This window comes from Scyliorhinus canicula, chromosome 12 (assembly GCF_902713615.1).
Source record: "Scyliorhinus canicula chromosome 12, sScyCan1.1, whole genome shotgun sequence".
In the NCBI taxonomy this organism is placed as follows: Eukaryota; Metazoa; Chordata; class Chondrichthyes; order Carcharhiniformes; family Scyliorhinidae; genus Scyliorhinus; species Scyliorhinus canicula.
The window spans coordinates 101,723,619-101,744,102 of record NC_052157.1 but is presented as its reverse complement, the minus strand read 5'-3'; the positions used below and the strand labels follow the sequence as shown (position 1 = coordinate 101,744,102).

Here is a 20,484-nt window from a genome sequence, read left to right as displayed (position 1 = left end):
TCCCCCTCCAGCTTTTTGTTGCTCTGAGCGCAATTGCTAGTGGCTCGATCGCTAGAGCGAACAGCAGCGTGGACAGTGGGCATCCTTGTCTGGTGCCCCTGTGCAGCTGGAAGTATCGGGAGTTGGCGTTGTTTGTCCGTACGCTCGCCATGGGAGCACTGTATAGGAGTATTACCCAGGAGGTGAATCCAGATCCAAGCCCGAACCGCTCCAGTACCTCTATGAGGTCTGGGGAGACGATCACCTCCAGTGTTCTCTACCCGGATGGGGTCATTATCACGTTCAGCAGGCACCTAATGTTCAAAGTAAGCTGTCTACCTTTGATAAAACCCGTCTGGTCCTCTGCTACCACCTCTGGCACGCAGTCTTCTAGCCTTTTGGCTAGAACCTTGGCCAGTATTTTGGCATCCGCATTCACCAGTGAGATTGGTCTGTCTGACCCACATTCCGTTGGGTCTTTGTCCTTCTTAGGTATCAGCGAGATAGAGGCCTGTGCTAGCGTGGGTGGCAGTGTGCCCTTAGCCAGAGAGTCTGTGAACATCTCCCGCAGGTGCGGGGCCAGTGCTGTCGCAAATTTTTTGTAGAAGTCCGCCGGGAACCCGCTTGGTCCCGGTGCCTTCCCCGCCTGCATGGAGCTAATGCTGTCCATGATTTCTCCCAGTGTTAGTGGTGCTTCCAGTTCCCGTTTTCTGCCCTCCCCCACGACTGGTATGTCCAGTCCATCAAGGAGCCGTGTCATCCCGGACGCCCCCCTTGGGGGCTCTGAGGTGAACATTCCTTTCTCAACAAACACAAAAATAAGCAACTAATTTTTCATCTCATTGCGGCTAGGGGGCATTCCTTACTACAGAACTGCTGCCACAATTATGAGCACTTCATTAGTAATTTACTGTATGGCATGTTGAGATTTTGGCAAGAGAAAGCACTCTCCACATTTAATTTGTTTCTTTACAAGTTAAGGCAGATACATTATAGCCGTGAGGTTAAACACTTCAAATCAATATCAAAGAGAGATTTATATAAAACCCCAATTCAGTCACAGGGCTTTGAAAGGGAACTTACCTTAGCAATGCTGCTCTAAAAAGGGGTAACTCTAAGAGGTCCAGTTTGAGATGACTATCAGACTCCAGAAGTTAAACAGCAAGTGATCACTGGATAAGAATGTTTCTATTCCTCATTCTTCCTCAAGATATTGACTCTTTTCTGAGTGGCTTCATGGACACTGGACATCTTCTGATACTTCTTCATGCAAAGGGCTTTCACTCATGTAATTAGAACATGCTTCACAGCTCTGGTCTTCACATTACAAGAAGGGTAAAGGAGCATTGGGTATATCTTCGAGGATTCTATAGACTCTGGAACTGTCCCTGCAGAATGGAGGGTAGCTCACGTCACTCCAATATTCAAAAAGGGAGGGAGAGAAGGCAGGGAATTATAGTCCAGTAAGCCCAACATTAGTAGTGGGGGAAATGCTTGAATCCATTATCAAGGACTTTATAGCGGAACATTTAGAAAGCAGTGGCAGGATCAGTCAGAGTCAGCATGGATTTATGAAGGGGAAATCATGCTTGAAAAATCTGCTGGAATTCTTTGAAGATGTACCCAATACAGTTGACAAGGGGGAGCCAGTTGATGTGGTATATTTGGAATTTCAGAAGGTGTTTGACAAAGTCCCGCAAAAGAGATTATTGTGCAAAATTAAAGCAGATGAGATTGGGAGAAACGTATTGAGGTGGGTAGAAAACTGGTTGGCAGAGAGGAAACAAAGAGTAGGGATAAATGGGCCCTTTTCAAATTGGCAGGCAGTAACTAGTGGGGTACTACAGGGATTGGTGCTGGGTCCCCAGCTATCCACAATATATATTAATGATTTGGATGAGGGACTAAAATGCAACATCTCAAAGTTTGCAGACGATACCAAGCTGGGTGGGAGGGTGAACTGTGACAAAGATGCAGGAATCCTACAGCAAGATATGGACAGGTTGGGCGAGTGGGCAAATCAATGCCAGATGCAGCATAATTTGGTAGGTGTGAGGTTATTCACTTTGGAAGCAAAAACAGGAAGGCAGATTACTATTTGAATGGTTGTAAATTGGGCGAGCGGAGTGTGCAGTGGGACCTGTCGCACCAGTCGCTGAAGGTAAGTATGCAGGTACAGCAGGCGGTAAAGAAGGCTAATGGTATGTTGGCCTTCATTGCAACAAGTTTCCAGTATAGAAGCAGGGGTGTGTTGCTGCAATTATACAGGGCCTTGGTGAGGCCACAGCTGGAGTATTGTGTGCAGTTTTGGTCTCCTTTTCTGAGGAAGGTTGGTCTTGCTCTTGAGGGAGTGCAGCGAAGGTTTACCAGACTGATTCCAGGGATGGCGGGACTGTCATATAAGGGGAGATTGACTCAGTCGGGATTGTTATCACTGGAGTTCAAAATAATGAGGGGATCTCATAAAGACTTATAAAATTTTAACAGGACTAGACAGGGTAGATGCAGGGAAGAAGATACCAATGATGGGTGTGTCCAGAACCAGGGGTCACAGTTTGAGGATTCAGGGTAAACCGTTTTGGGCAGATATAAGGAGACATTTCTTCACCCAAAGAGTGGTGAGCCTGTGGAATTCATTACCACAGGATGTATTTGCTGCTAAAACATTGAATATATTTAAGAGGCGGCGAGATATAGCACTTGGGGAGAATGGGATCAAAGGCTATGGGGAGAAAGCGGGATTAGGCTAGCAGGTTGGACGATCAGCCATGATCATGATGAATGGCAGGGCAAGGTCGAAGGGCCAAAAGGCCTCCTCCTGCTCCTACCTTCTATGTGTGTGTGTATATATATATATATATATATTATATGTATCTATGAATTAGACAAAGCTCAAACTTTGAGAGGGGAAGAATAACAAAAATAATGGTTTTAAATTTGTGGACTGAACATCAAAATACCAATGTAAACAGGATGCAGTGAATTGAACTGTTACGCAGGACAATTTGGATGTTTGGCTGCTGGAGATTCCCTTTATGATCTTGGACATCAAAAGACATGCAGACCTGGAAGCAAATTGAGATCAGCCTGAACAGAGTGATTTAGAGCCTGTTTCCAAATTATCAGCGTTTTCCCATTGACTTCAAAGAAGGGCAAAGAAACTCCTGAATCCAGAACGTAAAAAGGGGTGTGACAGGAGATTTCACCTCGAGTTAGTTTATGTTCGCTAATACACAGAAACCAGCTGGTTTGCCAGCAAGGCTGTTCTTGACAAAACTTAACCAGACTGAACAAATTATGAAACCTTTATCCCTGGTTCCAGAATGTGTACAATCCAATACTGGTTTTCATAAGTAACATGAAGAATGCAAATGTTGGTACAATTTTCACAGTAACTTCATTACAGTGTAAATGTAAGTCTCCTTGTGACAATAATAAATATTATTATTTCATAAGACTGTGGAAAACTATATAGGATACGCAAAATGAAAAAGGGGATCTCTTGTAGAGACTAAAATAGAGTAAATCGGCTAGTAAAAGAAATTCACATTTACAAGAGACTCAAGACTATAAGAACTGACACTCATTGGATTTGAAATTTCAATCGTCACATTCAGATGGTTGTTACAGGTTAAATATTATAATGTTGCCAAGACTAAATGCACAACGATGAGATGTACCAAAAGAGAAAATAATGTTACCTGTACTGTATGTAATATTTTAGCTATTAACATGTTTACAATATTGTATTTTGATACTGTTATGGAAAAACAATTACTGCCACAGTAATACTATTTTCATTTTTTTCGGGGGGGGGGGGGGGGGGGGGGCGGTGGCAGGTGTTTGAATGTGAGACTTTACAAGAATTGTAGAATCACTACAGTACAGGAGGCCATCTGGCCCATTGAGTCTGCATCAACCCTCTGAAAGAGTACCCAAACTAGGCCCAATCCCCCGTAACCTTTACCTAACCTTTAGATACAAAAGGGGCGATTTATCATGGCAAATCCACCTAACCTGCACATCTTTGGACTGTGGGAGGAAACCGGAGCACCCGGAGATAACCCTCAGACACGGAAGAAAGTGCAAACTCCAACAGTCAGCCGAGGTCGGAATCGAATCGGTGTCTCTGGCGCTGTGAGGCAGCACTGCTAGCCACTGTGCCACCAAGATGGCTATGCTTTAAATGGCATCTTTCAATTTAAGATAAAGCAGGATGTGCTGAATGGGGGACGGTGATCATACCAATTCTACCTAGGGACGGGCCTCTTGTGACCTGTAACCCAAACCCATTGAAACAAATTTCTCACCTTGACACAGAAATGAGGCAGTGATGTTTGTAAGACAAGAGTGACACAGAGGAACAAAAAAACGTTTTACTGCTGTGGGGTCAATTAGTGCCTATTGCTATAAAGACTAGGGAGAACAGTTTTTGTGTTAACAGCTAAGCAGAATGTCTGTAAAATCTGAATTTCTGTTCAAAGGGAAGGGAACAGGACTAATGGGGCATTGAGATTTAAGGAACAAGGAGGTGGGCCTTGCTGGTGGAAGTATTTTGTGGATTGCTTCATCTTAGTAGATGGATTTCCGAAGGACACTGGAAGATTCAGTCAGCTGTGACAGGGAGCAGAGAGCCTGTTGGAAGCTGGGAGTTAAGCTTTATTGCTACTCATCTGCTAGAAGCATGGCATAAAGTAAAGTCTTGCCAAACAATCAGCACTCTTTTTCCCTGTAGCATAAATTGTGAGATTGTTTGAAACTTGGCATTCTTGTGTTTGGTCCCGATGAATCCAAGATGAAAAGCTTAAGTAACACATCCCTTTTTGGCAATATTCAGGTTCTGTAGTACGAAGCGACCATTCTAATATATGAAATGAAAATCGCTTATTGTCACAGGTAGGCTTCAAATGAAGTTACTGTGAAAAGCCCCTAGTCGCCACATTCCGGCGCCTGTTCGGGGAGGCTGTTACGGGAATTGAACCGCGCTGCTGGCCTGCCTTGGTCTGCTTTCAAAGCCAGCGAATTAGCCCTGTGCTAAACAGCCCCATTACCCCAATCCCGTGAGCCCCAACCTTGTGTAAAACCTCATGTTCCATCTTATAGATTGCTTTTGAAAAGACAATGACACACTTCCAGAGGGTTGGTGCAGACTTAACGGGCTGAATGACCTCCTTCTGCACTCCAGGGATTATAAAGTGGGCGGCATGGTAGCACTGTTGCTTCACAGCTCCAGGGGCCCAGGTTTGATCCTAGCTTGGGTCACTGTCTGTGCAGAGTCTGCACGTTCTCCCAGTGTCTGCGTAGGTTTCCTCCGCAGCTCCGGTTTCCTCCCACATTCCAAAGATGCACAGGTTAGGTGGGTTGGCTATGCTAAGTTGCCCTTAGTGTCCAAAAAGGATAGGTGGGGATAATAATAATAATCTTTATTGTCACAAATAGGCTTCCATTAACACTGCAATGAAGTTACCGTGAAAAGCCCCTAGTCGCCACACTCCAGCACCTGTTCGGGTACACGTGATGTGGAGATGCCGGCGTTGGACTGGGGTGAGCATAGTAAGAAGTGTTACAACACCAGATTAAAGTCCAACAGGTTTGTTTCGGAGCATGGCTCCTTCCTCAGGTGAATGAGGAAGTACCCTTCCTCAGGGTACACAGAGGGAGAATTTAGAATGTCCAATTTACCTAACAAACACATATTTCTGGACTTGTTGGAGGAAACCTACGCAGGTTTACAAGGTCCCACAAAGGGACATGCTTCTAAGAAGTCGTTTCTGTGCCAGGTATAGGTTCCCCACTTCAACTCAATCAAATACTACAATTATACTTAGGACAGAAAGAATACTAAATATTATTTGTCAGCAGTTCAGAAGAATATTTTCCATTATATGCATTAATTAATTGATCATCTGTTCCTGGCTTTACACACAAAAAAATCACACTTAACCATTGGGAAAAAAATGACAGCAGCTCAAATAAGGTCTCCTCTCCTCCCGGGTAGTAATGATAAAGTAATCTTTAGCCGACCGCAGAGAAACGCAAACCCAAGGTGAAGAATAATGAGAAAATGTAAACTCCAACCGGTATTAGTCAACTTCAAACAGAACGACAGGACAGTCTCACAAGATCAATTTTGTGCATGGCATGAGTCCATAGAAGGAAAGCCTTGTATTTATACTGAGCCTTTCAGGGGATCCAAACTAACTTACAACCAACATTTAAAAGTGTGGTCACGTGGGTCGGAGGGGGGAGGATATCGGACATCTACAAAGTAATGCAGGAGGCGGAGGAGGCATCAGTAGAGGAGCTGAAAGCCAAGTGGGAGGGGGAGCTGGGAGAACAGATAGAGGATGGGACATGGGCTGATGCCCTGGAGAGGGTTAATTCTTCCTCCTCGTGTGCGAGGCTTAGCCTCATTCAATTTAAGGTGCTACATAGAGCCCATATGACGGGGACAAGGATGAGTCGGTTCTTTGGGGGTGAGGACAGATGTGTCAGGTGTTCGGGAAGTCCAGCGAACCATGTCCATATGTTTTGGGCATGTCCGGCACTGGAGGAGTTCTGGAAGGGGGTGGCAAGGACGGTGTCGAGGGTGGTGGGATCCAGGGTCAAACCAGGATGGGGACTTGCGATCTTTGGGGTTGGGGTGGAGCCGGGGGTACAGGAGGCGAGAGAGGCCGGAGTACTGGCCTTTGCGTCCCTAGTTGCTCGAAGAAGGATATTAATACAGTGGAAGGACGCGAGGCCTCCAAGCGTGGAAACTTGGATTAATGACATGGCAAGCTTTATTCAGTTGGAAAGGGTCAAATTCGCCCTGAGAGGGTCGGTACAAGGGTTCTTCAGGCGGTGGCAGCCTTTCCTCGACTTTTTGGATCAGAGATAGGGTACAGAGGTCGCAGCAGCAGCAACCCGGGGGGGGGGGGGGGGGGGGGGGGGGGAGGGGGAGGTGGCAACAACGGGTGTGGTGGGTTATTTACGGTTGTAAGGCGGGCAAATTTGTTCGCGGTTCATGTTTGATGTTGATTGTTGCTTTGTTTGTTTTTGGGGGGGGAGGGGGGGAGGGGGGGGAGGGACAACGCGCGCGAGATCGGGCGGGGGGGGATATTTGTTAAGAGGGAATATTTTGTAATATTCTATAGTTAGTTGGGGCAAATATTTTCATGTAAAAAATTTTTTCAATAAAAATTATTTTAAAAAAAAAGTGTGGTCACGCTTGCAATGTTGATAACATCGCTGCCAATTTGACCATCAGAGTTTGTGGAACCTTGCCATGTGTTAATGACAAAATAATGTTTTAGTCATGTTGGTTGAGAGAGAACTATCATACAGGATATTGGGGAGAACTTTTCCTCTTTGCACTGTGTCATGGGATATTTTACATCCATCCAAAAGCACAGATGGGGGTCTGATAGGTGGCACCGCCAATAGTGCAGCACTCCTGCACCGGACTGCCAGCCTAGCTTTCTGAGCTTAGGTCGATAGAGTGGAACTTGGATAAATAATTTTCTGTCTCGAGCCATGGCTGCCTTGGTTAGAGAATACAGATTGGAAATATCAAAGTATGCAGTATCTCAGAATTTAGAGCAAACAGCAGGGATTGCACTTTTAGAAATTCCACCTTGGTGCAACATTGTGGTGCAGTGGTTAGCACTGCTGCCTCACAGCACCAAGGGCCTGGGTTGGATCCCGGCTCCAGATTACTGTCCATGGGGAGTTTGCACATTCTTCGTGTTTGCGTGGGTCTCACCTCCAGAACCCAAAAATACTGCACGCTAAATTGACCCTTAATTGGAGAACAAAAGAATTGGGTACTCTAAATTTATACCAAAGAAATTCTGCAACACACAAGCTAAAAGGAGAAATTCTGAATGGAAAAATTGCCAAATGTCTCTCCTGGTGCCAGCCCTGGTACATTAACAACATAGCAGGAAACTGTCAGAGCAACCAATTGAATGTTTGGGTGGTACAGTGTGATGCGCAGAGGGAAGTGGAAGGTATATCCAGCTGACTGCCTCCTGGCCTGTCCCCAGGCCCACCTGCTCCAGCCTGTCCCACCTTTGCCCCCGTCCCTCACCGTTCCTGCACAGCCAAGTCTGAGCCATCCCAGCCCACAGCCTGAGCACACTGGCAGGTTGACCCACCCTGTCCTGCCTCATCTCTCCTCCGATGGAGAAAACATTGCTTCAAACAAGGGAGGTCTACCATTTAACCGCTCCTGCCCCGGTCCCGCTGACACCAGTATTTCTCCGAGCCTCTCACCTTCCTGTATGTCTCCTTCCAGGGGGCAGGCCGGGTTTTATATAGAGCTCTGTGCCTGGGATCCGCTTCCATCCTCTGGCTCAGATCCGGCTCTCACCCAGCAACCGGCGCCATGGCCGCTTCCACTGCGCATGCGCAATAACCGTCAGCGCCGGCACCACACGCGCGTCCCGTGGCGGAAGGGGGCGCATGCGCGCCGCGCGATCACCTATTGGCCGGCAATGATAGTGACGCACTTCCTGGTGGTTCCGGCAAGATGGCAGATGGCTGTGAGCACTGGTGGGCGGAGCTGCTCAACCATCCCGTGTTAGACCGGCTGAAGAGGGGGGAAAGGAATTGGGATGGAGCGGCCAAGAATATCATCTCGTGCGTCAACAATGATCTTTTCTTCTGGGATTCGGACCAGTGCGTGTTGTTCACAACCAACATCAGGAACCTGAACAACGGCGTCAATACCTACCAGGTTCATGGCCCGCGGCGCGGGGGCGGGGTGGAATGTTGTATGGGGGGTGGGATATGGTATTGGGAGATGGTATTGGGATGGATAAGGGGCGGAATGTGATGTTGGGAGAGATATGGGAGTGGAATGTGGTGTTGGAAGGGATATGGGAGTGGAATGTGATGTTGGGAAGAATATGGGAGTGGAATGTGATATTGGGAAGAATATGGGAGTGGAATGTGATATTGGGAAGAATATGGGAGTGGAATGTCATATTGGGAAGAATATGGGAGTGGAATGTGATATTGGGAAGAATATGGGAGTGGAATGTGATATTGGGAAGAATATGGGAGTGGAATGTGATATTGGGAAGAATATGGGAGTGGAATGTGATATTGGGAAGAATATGGGAGTGGAATGTGATATTGGGAAGAATATGGGAGTGGAATGTGATATTGGGAAGACTATGGGAGTGGAATGTGATATTGGGAAGAATATGGGAGTGGAATGTGATATTGGGAAGAATATGGGAGTGGAATGTGATATTGGGAAGAATATGGGAGTGGAATGTGATATTGGGAAGAATATGGGAGTGGAATGTGATATTGGGAAGAATATGGGAGTGGAATGTGATATTGGGAAGAATATGGGAGTGGAATGTGATATGGGAAGAATATGGGAGTGGAATGTGATATTGGGAAGAATATGGGAGTGGAATGTGATATTGGGAAGAATATGGGAGTGGAATGTGATATTGGGAAGAATATGGGAGTGGAATGTGATATTGGGAAGAATATGGGAGTGGAATGTGATATTGGGAAGAATATGGGAGTGGAATGTGATATTGGGAAGAATATGGGAGTGGAATGTGATATTTGGAGGGATGTAATGGGAATGGGATATGATGGGAGGGGGATATGATGTTGGAATGGCTATATGGGTGGACTATTGGGAGGGATATGTGGTGCGATATGATGGGGAATATAGGGTGAGATATGATGTTGGGATATGGGAGGTGGAATAAGATGGGGGTGGAATATGACGCTGGGAAAGATATGGGGAGTGGAGTATGTTGTCTGGAGGGATATGGGGGGGGTGGGTGGGGTATGATGTTTGGAGGGATATGGTTGGTGGAGTATGATGTTTGGAGGGATATGGTTGGTCTAGTATGATGTTTGGAGGGATATGGTTGGCGGAGTATGATGTTTGGAGGGATATGGTTGGCGGAGTATGATGTTTGGAGGGATATGGTTGGCGGAGTATGATGTTTGGAGGGATATGGTTGGTGGAGTATGATGTTTGGAGGGATATGGTTGGTCTAGTATGATGTTTGGAGGGATATGGTTGGCGGAGTATGATGTTTGGAGGGATATGGTTGGCGGAGTATGATGTTTGGAGGGATATGGTTGGCGGAGTATGATGTTTGGAGGGATATGGTTGGCGGAGTATGATGTTTGGAGGGATATGGTTGGCGGAGTATGATGTTTGGAGGGATATGGTTGGCGGAGGATGATGTTTGGAGGGATATGGTTGGCGGAGAGTACGATGTATGGAGGGATATGGTTGGCGGAGTATGATGTTTGGAGGGATATGGTTGGCGGAGTACGATGTTTGGAGGGATATGGTTGGCGGAGTATGATGTTTGGAGGGATATGGTTGGCGGAGTATGATGTTTGGAGGGATATGGTTGGTGGAGTATGATGTTTGGAGGGATATGGTTGGTCTAGTATGATGTTTGGAGGGATATGGTTGGCGGAGTATGATGTTTGGAGGGATATGGTTGGCGGAGTATGATGTTTGGAGGGATATGGTTGGCGGAGTATGATGTTTGGAGGGATATGGTTGGCGGAGTATGATGTTTGGAGGGATATGGTTGGCGGAGTATGATGTTTGGAGGGATATGGTTGGCGGAGTATGATGTTTGGAGGGATATGGTTGGCGGAGTACGATGTTTGGAGGGATATGGTTGGCGGAGTATGATGTTTGGAGGGATATGGTTGGCGGAGTACGATGTTTGGAGGGATATGGTTGGCGGAGTATGATGTTTGGAGGGATATGGTTGGCGGAGTATGATGTTTGGAGGGATATGGTTGGTGGAGTATGATGTTTGGAGGGATATGTTAGATCATGCCTCACAAACCTTATTGAGGATTGCGGGGGGGTTGCGGAGAGGGGTGGCATGTGAGAGGGGTGTGTATGGGGAGAGACGAGGGATGGATGGACGGAGAGGGGTGGAGGAAAAGGGTGGGTGGGTGGACGGAGGAGAGTGATGATGTCCTGCAGAAGTTCAGGGAGTTGGGCAGTAAGCTAAGAAGCAGGACTTCTGGTTATAATCTCAGGATTACTCCTTGTGCCACGTGCCAGTTAGGCTAGAAATAGGAGGATGGTGCAGCTATAAATGTGGCTAAACCAGTGGTGTAGGAGGGAGGGTTTCAGATTTCTGGACCATTGGGATCTCTTCCGGGGCAGATGCGACCTGTACAAGAAGAACAGGTTGCATCTAAACTTGAGAGGCACCAATATCCTGGCTGGGAGGTTTGTTGGGTCACTCGGGATGATTTAAACTACTATGGCATGGGGGTTGGAACCAGAGTGTTAGCTTGGAAGGTGTCATAACTGAAGGGGAAATAGCGAACAAAAATAATAGAATATCACCCTCTGGCAGAGCAAAAAAGGGACAAGTGTGCGAAGCGAGGTGGTCAATGCAGGACTGAGGGTATTGTGCCTTAATGCACGCAGTATACAGAACAAGGTAAATGAGCCTGTTGCGCACATTGAAATTGGCCGGTACAGTGTTGTGGGCATCACAGAGACGTGGCTGCAAGGGGATCAGGGCTGGGATCTAAATATACAAGGATATGTGTCCTATCGAAAGAGCTCCAGGAGAATCAGGGGGCAGAGGTGAGTGCAGTGGCCATCACTAAGGACAAGGTTCTGGGGAAACTGAAAGGTTTGAAGGTTGATAAGTCACCTACACCGGATGGACTACACCCCAGGGTCCTAAAAGAGATAGCTGAGGAGATTGTGGAGGCATTGGTGGTGATAAGACCATAAGACCATAAGACATAGGAGTGGAAGTAAGGCCATTCGGCCCATCGAGTCCACTCCGCCATTCAATCATGGCTGATGGGCATTTCAACTCCACCTCCCAGCATTCTCCCCATAGCCCTTAATTCCTCGCGACATCAAGAATTTATCTATCTCTGCCTTGAAGCCATTTAGCGTCCCGGCCTCCACTGCACTCTGCGGCAATGAATTCCACAGGCCCACCACTCTCTGGCTGAAGAAATGTCTCCGCATTTCTGTTTTGAATTTACCCCCTCTAATTCTAAGGCTGTGCCCACGGGTCCTCGACTCCTCGCCTAACGGAAACAGTTTCTTTGCGTCCATCCTTTCTAAGCCATGTATTATCTTGTAAGTTTCTATTAGATCTCCCCTTAACCTTCTGAACTCCAATGAATACAATCCCAGGAACGGCAGCCGTTCCTCATATGCTAGACCCGCCATTCCAGGGATCATCCGTGTGAATCTCCGCTGGACACGCTCCAGTGCCAGTATGTCCTTCCTGAGATGTGGGGCCCAAAACTGGACACAGTACTCCAAATGGGGCCTAACCAGAGCCTTATAAAGGCTCAGTAGCACATCGCTGCTTTTATATTCCAACCCTCTTGAGATAAATGACAACATAGCATTCGCTTTCTTAATCACGGATTCAACCTGCATGTTTACCTTTAGGGAATCCTCGACTAGCACTCCCAGATCCCTTTGTACTTTGGCATTATGAATTTTCTCACCGTTTAGAAAGTAGTCTATGCTTGGATTCTTTTTTCCAAAGTGCAAGACCTCACATTTTCTCACGTTGAAATGCATCAGCCATTTCCTGCACCACTCTCCCAAACTGTCTAGATCCTTCTGCAGCCTCCCCACTTCCTCAGCACTACCTGCCTGACCACCTAACTTCGTATCATCAGCAAACTTCGCTAGAATGCCCCCAGTCCCTTCATCCAGATCATTAATATATATGGTGAACAGCTGCGGCCCCAACACTGAACCCTGTGGGACACCGCTGGTCACCGGCTGCCATTCCGAAAAAGAACCTTTTATCCCAACTCTCTGCCTTCTGTCAGACAGCCAATCCTCAACCCATGCCAGTAGCTCACCTCGAACACCATGGGCCCTCACCTTACTCAGCAGCCTCCTGTGTGGCACCTTATCAAAGGCCTTTTGGAAATCCAGATAGACCACATCCACTGGGTTTCCCTGGTCTAACCTACTTGTCACCTCCTCAAAGAATTCTAACAGGTTCGTCAGGCACGACCTCCCCTTACTAAATCCATGTTGACTTGTTCTAATCCGACCCTGCTCTTCCAAGAAATTAGAAATCTCATCCTTAACGATCGATTCTAGAATTTTACCAACAACCGAGGTTAGGCTAATTGGCCTATAATTTTCCATCTTTTGTCTTGATCCTTTCTTGAACAAGGGGGTTACAACAGCGATCTTCCAATCGTCCGGGACTTTCCCTGACTCCAGTGATTTTTGAAAGATCTCAACCAACGCTTCCGCTATTTCTTCAGCCACCTCCCTCAGAACTCTAGGATGTAGCTCATCGGGGCCAGGAGATTTGTCAATTTTAAGACCTTTTAGCTTTTTTAGCACCATCTCTTTTGTAATGGCAACCATACTCAACTCAGCCCCCTGACCCTTTATAATTTTTGGGATATTACTAACGTCTTCCACTGTGAAGACAGACGCAAAGTACTTATTAAGTTCTCCAGCCATTTCCTCATCTCTCATCACTAGCCTTCCAGAATCAGTTTGAATTGGCCCAATGTCTACTTTGGCCTGACGTTTGTTTCTTATGTATTGAAAGAAACTTTTACTATCATTTCTTATATTACTGGCTAGCCTGCCTTCATATTTGATCCTCTCCTTCCTTATTTGTCTCTTTGTTAACCTCTGTTTGTTTTTGTAGCCTTCCCAATCTTCTGATTTCCCGGTGCTTTTGGCCACTTTATAGGATCTCTCTTTTTCTTTGATACATTTCCTGACCTCCTTTGTCAGCCATGGCTGTCTAATCCCTCCCTGGATAATCTTTCTTTTCTTGGGGATGAACCTCTGTACAGTGTCCTCAATTATGCATACAAACTCCTGCCATTTTTGCTCTACTGTCTTCCCTGCTAGGGTCTGCTTCCAGTTGATTTTCACCAGTTCCTCTCTCATGCCCTCGTAATTACCTTTATTTAACTGTAACACCATTACATCCGATTTTGCCTTCTCTCTTTCAAACTGCAGACTGAACTCAACCATATTATGATCGCTGCTTCCTAAGTGTTCCCTTTACTTTAAGATCTTTAATAAAGTCTGGTTCATTACATAGCACTAGGTCCAGAATAGCCTGCTCCCTTGTGGGCTCCATGACAAGCTGTTCCAAAAAGCCATCTTGTAAGCATTCCATGAATTCCTTTTCTTTGGATCCACTGGCTACATTATTTACCCAATCCACCTGCATATTGAAGTCCCCCATGATCACTGTGACCTTGCCTTTCTGACATGCCTTTTCTATTTCCCGGTACATGTTGCGCCCCTGGTCCTGACCACTGTTAGGCGGTCTGTACATAACTCCCATTATGGTTTTTTTGCCTTTGTGGTTCCTCAATTCTACCCACACAGACTCCACATCATCCGACCCTATGTCGTTTAGTGCCATAGATTTAATTTTGTTCTTAACTAACAAGGCAACCCCACCCCCTCGGCCCACCTCCCATCTTTCAGGAATCACTGGAGGCAGGAAGGGCCCCAGAGGACTGGAAAGAACTGATCTAACACCACAGTTTAAGAAGGGAGGGAGGCAGAAGATGGGAAATTATAGACTGGTTAGCCTGACTTTGTTCATTGGTAAGATTTTAGTCTGTTATTAAAGATGAGATCGCAAGGTACTTGGAAGTGCATGGTAAAATAGGACTGAGTCAGCACGGCTTTGTCAAAGGAAGGTCATGTCTGACAAATCTGTTAGAGTTCTTTGAGGAGGTAACAAGGAAGTTAGACAAAGGAGAACCAGTGGATATGATTTATTTAGATTTCCAGAAGGTCTTTGACAAGGTGCTGCATAGGAGACTGTTAAATAAGTTAAGAACCTTAAGAACCCACGGTGTTGAGTGTTAGATCCTGGCATGGATAGAGGACTGGCTGACTGGCAGAAGGCAGAGAGTGGGGATAAAGTGGTCTTTTTCAGGATGGTGACTTGTGGTATGCCTGAGGCATCTGTGCTGGGACCACAACTTTTCACAATATATGTTAATGATCTGTAAGAAGGAACTGAAGGCACCGTTGCTAAGTTTGCAGATGATACAAGGGACAGGTAGTATTGAGGAAGCAAGTGGGCTGCAGTAGGATTTGGACATGCTAGGAGAGTGGGCAGTGAAGTGGCAAATGAAATACAATGTGGGAAAGTGTGAGGTTATGCACTTTGGAAGGAGGAATTTAGGCATAGACTATTTTCTAAATGGGGAAATGCTTAGGAAATCAGAATCACAAAGGGACTTGGGAGTCCTTGTTCACGATTCTCTTAACATTAACGTGCAGGTTCAGTCGGCAGTTAGGAAGGCAATGTTAGCATTCACGTTGACGGTTAGAATACAAGACCAGAAATGTACTTCTGCGGCTGTACAAGGCTCTGGTCATACCCATTTGGACTATTGTGAGCAGTTTTGGGCCCCGTATCTAAGGAAGGATGTGCGAGTCTTGGGAAAGGATCCAGAGGAGGTTCACAAGAATGATCCCTGGAATGAAGAACTTGTCGTATGAGGAATGGTTGAGGACTCTGGGTCTGTACTCATTGGAGTTTAGAAAGATGAGGGGGGATCTTATTGCAACTTACAAGATACTGTGAGGCCTGGATAGAGTGGACGTGGAGAGAGTGTTTCCACTTGCAGGAAAAACTAGAACCAGAGGACACCATCTCAGATTAAAGGGACAATCCTTTAACGTAGAACATAGAAAATTACAGCGCAGTACAGGCCCTTCGGTCCTCTGTTGCGCCGACCTGTGAAACCACTCGAAAGCCCATCTACACTCTTCCCTTATCATCCATATGTTTATCCAATGACCATTTGAATACCCCTAGTGTTGGCCAGTCCACTACTGTTGCAGGCAAGGCATTCCACGCCCTTACTACTCTCTGAGTAAAGAACCTACCTCTGACATCTGTCCTATATCTTTCTCCCCTCAATTTAAAGTTATGTCCCTTCATGCTAGACATCACTATCCGAGGAAAAAGGCTCTGATTGTCCACCCTATTTAATCCTCTGATCATCTTGTATGTCTCAATTAAGTCACCTCTTAACCTTCTTCTCTCTAATGAAAACAGCCTCAAGTCCCTCAGCCTTCCCTCATAAGATCATCCCTCCATACCAGGCAACATTCTGGAAAATCTCCTCAGCACCCTTTCCAATGCTTCCACATCCTTCCTATAATGCGGCGACCAGAACTGCACGCAATGCTCCAAATGCGGCCGCACCAGAGTTTTGTACAGCTGCAACATGACCTCATGACTCCGAAACTCAATCCCTCTACCAATGAAAGCTAACACACCGTACGCCTTCTTAACAACCCTATCAAACTGGATGGCAACTTTCAGGGATCGATGTACATGAACACCGAGATCTCTCTGCTCATCCACACTACGAAGAATCTTACCATTAGCCCAGTACTCTGTCTTTCTGTTATTCCTTCCAAAATGAATCACCTCACACTTTTCTGCATTAAACTGCATTTGCCACCTCTCAGCCCAGCTCTGCAGCTTATCTATGTCCCTCTGTAACTTGTAACATCCTTCCGCACTGTCCACAACTCCACCGACTTTAGTGTCACCTGCAAATTTACTCACCCATCCTTCTACACCCTCCTCCAAGTCATTTATAAAAATGACAAACAGCAGTGGCCCCAAAGCCTTGTGGTACACCACTGGTAACTGGACTCCAGTCTGAATATTTCCCATTAACCACCACCCTTTGTCTTCTTCCAGCTAGCCAATTTCTGATCCAAACTGCTAAATCACCCTGAATCCCATGCCTCCGTATTTTCTGCAATAGCCTACCGTGGGGAACCTTATCAAACGCTTTACTGAAATCCATATACACCACATCAACTGCTTTACCCTCATCCACCTGTTTGGTCACCTTCTCAAAGAACTCAATAAGGTTTGTGAGGCACGACCTACCCTTCACAAAACCGTGTTGACTATCTCTAATCAAATTATTACTTTCCAGGTGATTATGCATCCTATCTCTTATAAACCTTTCCAAGACTTTTCCCACAACAGAAGTAAGGCTCACTGGTCTATAGTTACCGGGTTTGTCTCTACTCCCCTTTTTGAACAACGGGACAACATTTGCTATCCTCCAGTCTTCTGGCACTATTCCTGTAGACAAAGATGACTTAAAGATCAAAGCCAAATGCTCAGCAATCTCCTCCCTAGCTTCCCAGAGAATCTTAGGATAAATCCCATCCAGCCCAGGGGACCTATCTATTTTCACTCTTTCCAGAATTGCTAACACCTCCTCCTTATGAACCTCAAGCCCTTCTAGTCTAGTAGCCTGTATCTCAGTATTCTCCTCAACAACATTGTCTTTTTCCTGCGTGAATGCTGACGAAAAATATTCATTTAGCACCTCTCCTATTTCCTCGGACTCCGTCACAACTTCCCACTACTGTCCTTGACTGGCCCTGCTCTTACCCTAGTCATTCTTTTATTCCTGACATAGCTATAGAAAGCTTTAGGGTTATTCTTGATCCTACCTGCCAAAGACTTCTTGTGTCCCCTCCTGGCTCTTCTTAGCTCTCTCTTTAGGTCCTTCCTAGCTAACTTGTAACTCTGTAGGGCCCTAACTGAACCTTCACGTCTCATCTTTACATAAGCCTCCTTCTTCCTCTTGACAATTAATTCAACTATTTTAGTAAACCATGGTTCCCTCGCTCGACCACTTCCTCCCTGCCTGACAGGTACATACTTATCAAGGACACGCAGTAGCTGTTCCTTGAACAAGCTCCACATTTCCATTGTGCCCATCCCCTGCAATTTCGTCCCCATCCGATGCATCCTAAGTCTTGCCTCATCGCATCATAATTGCCTTTCCCCCAGATATAACTCTTCCTCTGCGGTATATACCTATCCCTTTCCATCACTAAAGTAAACGTAATCGAATTGTGGTCACTGTCACGAAAGTGCTCACCTACCTCCAAATCTAACACCTTAGATCTTAAATCAAATCATAGAATTTACAGTGCAGAAGGAGGCCATTCAGCCCATCGAGTCTGCACCGGCTCTTGGAAAGAGCACCTTACCCAAGGTCAACACCTCCACCATAACCCAGTAACCCCACCCACCACTATGGGCAATTTTGGACACTAAGGGCAATTTATCATGGCCAATCCACCTAACCTGCACATCTTTGTGACTGTGGGAGGAAACCGGAGCACCCGGAGGAAACCCACGCACACACGGGGAGGATGTGCAGACTCCGCACAGACAGTGACCCAAGCCGGAATCGAACCTGGGACCCTGGAGCTGTGAAGCGATTGTGCTATCCACAATGCTACCACCCTGTCCTGATTCTTTACCCAGTACCAAATCCAATGTGGCCCCTCCTCTTGTTGGCCTATCTACATACTGTCAGGAAACCCTCCTGCACACATTGGACAAAAACGGACCCAACTAAAGTACTCGAACTATAGCGTTTCCAGTCAATATTTGGAAAGTCCCCCATAACAACTACCCTGTTACTTTCTCTGCTATCCAGAATCATCTTTGCAATCCTTTCCTCTACATCAGCACGGTAGCATGGTGGTAGGGCAGCACGGTAGCATGGTGGTTAGCATAAATGCTTCACAGCTCCAGGGTCCCAGGTTCGATTCCCGGCTGGGTCACTGTTTGTGCGGAGTCTGCACGTCCTCCCCGTGTGTGCGTGGGTTTCCTCCGTGTGCTCCGGTTTCCTCCCACAGTCCAAAGATGTGCGGGTTAGGTGGATTGGCCATGCTAAATTGCCCGTAGTGTAAAAAGTAAGGTTAAGGGGGGGTTGTTGGGTTACGGGTATACGGGTATAGGGTGGATACGTGGGTTTGAGTAGGGTGATCATTGCTCGGCACAACATTGAGGGCCGAAGGGCCTGTTCTGTGCTGTACTGTTCTATGTTCTATCTCTGGAACTATTCGGAGGCCTATAGAAAATCCCTAACAGGGTGACCTCTTCTTTCCTGTTTCTTACCTCAGTAGACGAGTCCTCATCCAACATCCTTTCTGCCACTGTAATACTGTCCTTGACTAACAATGCCACCCCTCCCCCTCTTTTACCACCTTCCCTGAGCTTACTGAAATATCTAAACCCCGGCACCTGCAACAACCATTCCTGTCCCTGCTCTATCCATGTCTCAGAAATGGCCACAACATTGAAGTCCCAGGTACCAACCCATGCCATAAGTTCACCCACCTCACTCCGGATGCTCCTGGCATTGAAGTAGACACACTTTAAACCACCTTCCTGCCTGCCGGTACACTCCTGCAACTTTGAAACCTTAATCATGACCTCAATACTCTTCAACCTCCTGTACACTGGAGCTACAATTCAGGTTCCCATTCCCTGCTGAACTAGCTGAACCGAAGAGCATTAGCAAATTTACCCCCCAGGATATTGGTACCTCTTGTCCAGGTATAGACCATCCTGTTTGTAGACGTCCCAGGTACCCCAGAATGAGCCCCAATTATCCAGGAATCTGAAACCCTCCCTCCTGCACCATCCTTGCAGCCACGTGTTCAACTGCTCTCTCTCCCTATTCCTCGTCTCGCTAGCACGTGGCACGGGTAACAACCCAGAGATAATAACTCTGTTGGTCCTAGATTTAAGTTTCCACCCTAGCTCCCTGAATTCCTGCCTTGCATCCCTTTTCCTACCTATGTCGTTGGTACCTATGCTCCCCCTCCCCCTTAAGGATCCCGAAAACACGATCCGAGACATCGTGGACCCTGGCACCTGGGAGGCAACACACAGAATCTCCTATCTATCCCCCTAACTATGGAGTCTCCAATGACTAATGCTCTACTCCTCTCCCCCCTTCCCTTCTGAGCAACAGGGACAGACTCTGTGCCAGAGACCTGTACCCCATGGCTTACCCCTGGTAATTTGTCCCCCCCACCAGTATCCAAAGTGGTATACTTGTTACTAAGGGGAACGACCACAGGGGATCCCTGTACTGACTGCATCCTCCCAGCCCCTCTCACCATCACCCATCTATCTTTATTCTTCGGATTAACTACATCCCTGAAGCTTCTATCCATGACCACCTCTGCCTCCCGAATGATCCGAAGTTCATCCAGCTCCAGTTCCCTAACACGGTTTCTGAGGAGCTGGAGGTGGGTGCACTTCCCACAGGTGAAATCAGCAGGGACACTGACAGCGCCCTCACCTCAAACATTCTGCAGGAGGAGCATTGTACTGCCTTCCCTGCCATCCCCTCTAGATAAAACAAGAAAAAGAAAGGAAGAGCTTACCTGATATTCACGCAACCCCTTAGGTTAGAGGAGGTGGAAGGGTGGGGGACACTACAAGTGTAGTGTCTCGGGTTTAGCAACCGCCCAATTTATATGCAGGTACTAAATCTTCCCAGAAATCCCCACGGCCGACCTCCTGCAGTTCTAAAGGTAAGTTTTTAAAGAGGTAAACTTACCTTCCTGACAGGCCCCTAGACACTGCTCCAGCCGAAAATCTGGAGGCCGCTTCTCCTGTCAGGTAAGTTTTTAAAGAGGTAAACCTACCT

The 20,484-nt window shown here is 46.7% G+C and overlaps 2 protein-coding genes across 2 annotated transcripts in view; one reads left to right on the top strand and one right to left on the bottom strand.

Moving 5' to 3' along the window:
* Positions 1 to 8,417, bottom strand: part of rpain (RPA interacting protein) — a 38,036-nt gene extending 29,619 nt beyond the window's left edge. Inside the window, exon 1 of the mRNA XM_038813619.1 lies at positions 8,236 to 8,417. Within this exon, the coding sequence (XP_038669547.1) occupies positions 8,236 to 8,307 (72 nt within the window). The 5' untranslated portion in view covers positions 8,308 to 8,417. The remainder of the gene's footprint in view (positions 1 to 8,235) is intronic.
* Positions 8,418 to 8,470: 53 nt separating this feature from the next.
* Positions 8,471 to 20,484, top strand: part of nup88 (nucleoporin 88) — a 76,708-nt gene continuing 64,694 nt past the window's right edge. The window contains exon 1 of the mRNA XM_038813604.1: positions 8,471 to 8,698. Within this exon, the coding sequence (XP_038669532.1) occupies positions 8,492 to 8,698 (207 nt within the window). The 5' untranslated portion in view covers positions 8,471 to 8,491. The remainder of the gene's footprint in view (positions 8,699 to 20,484) is intronic.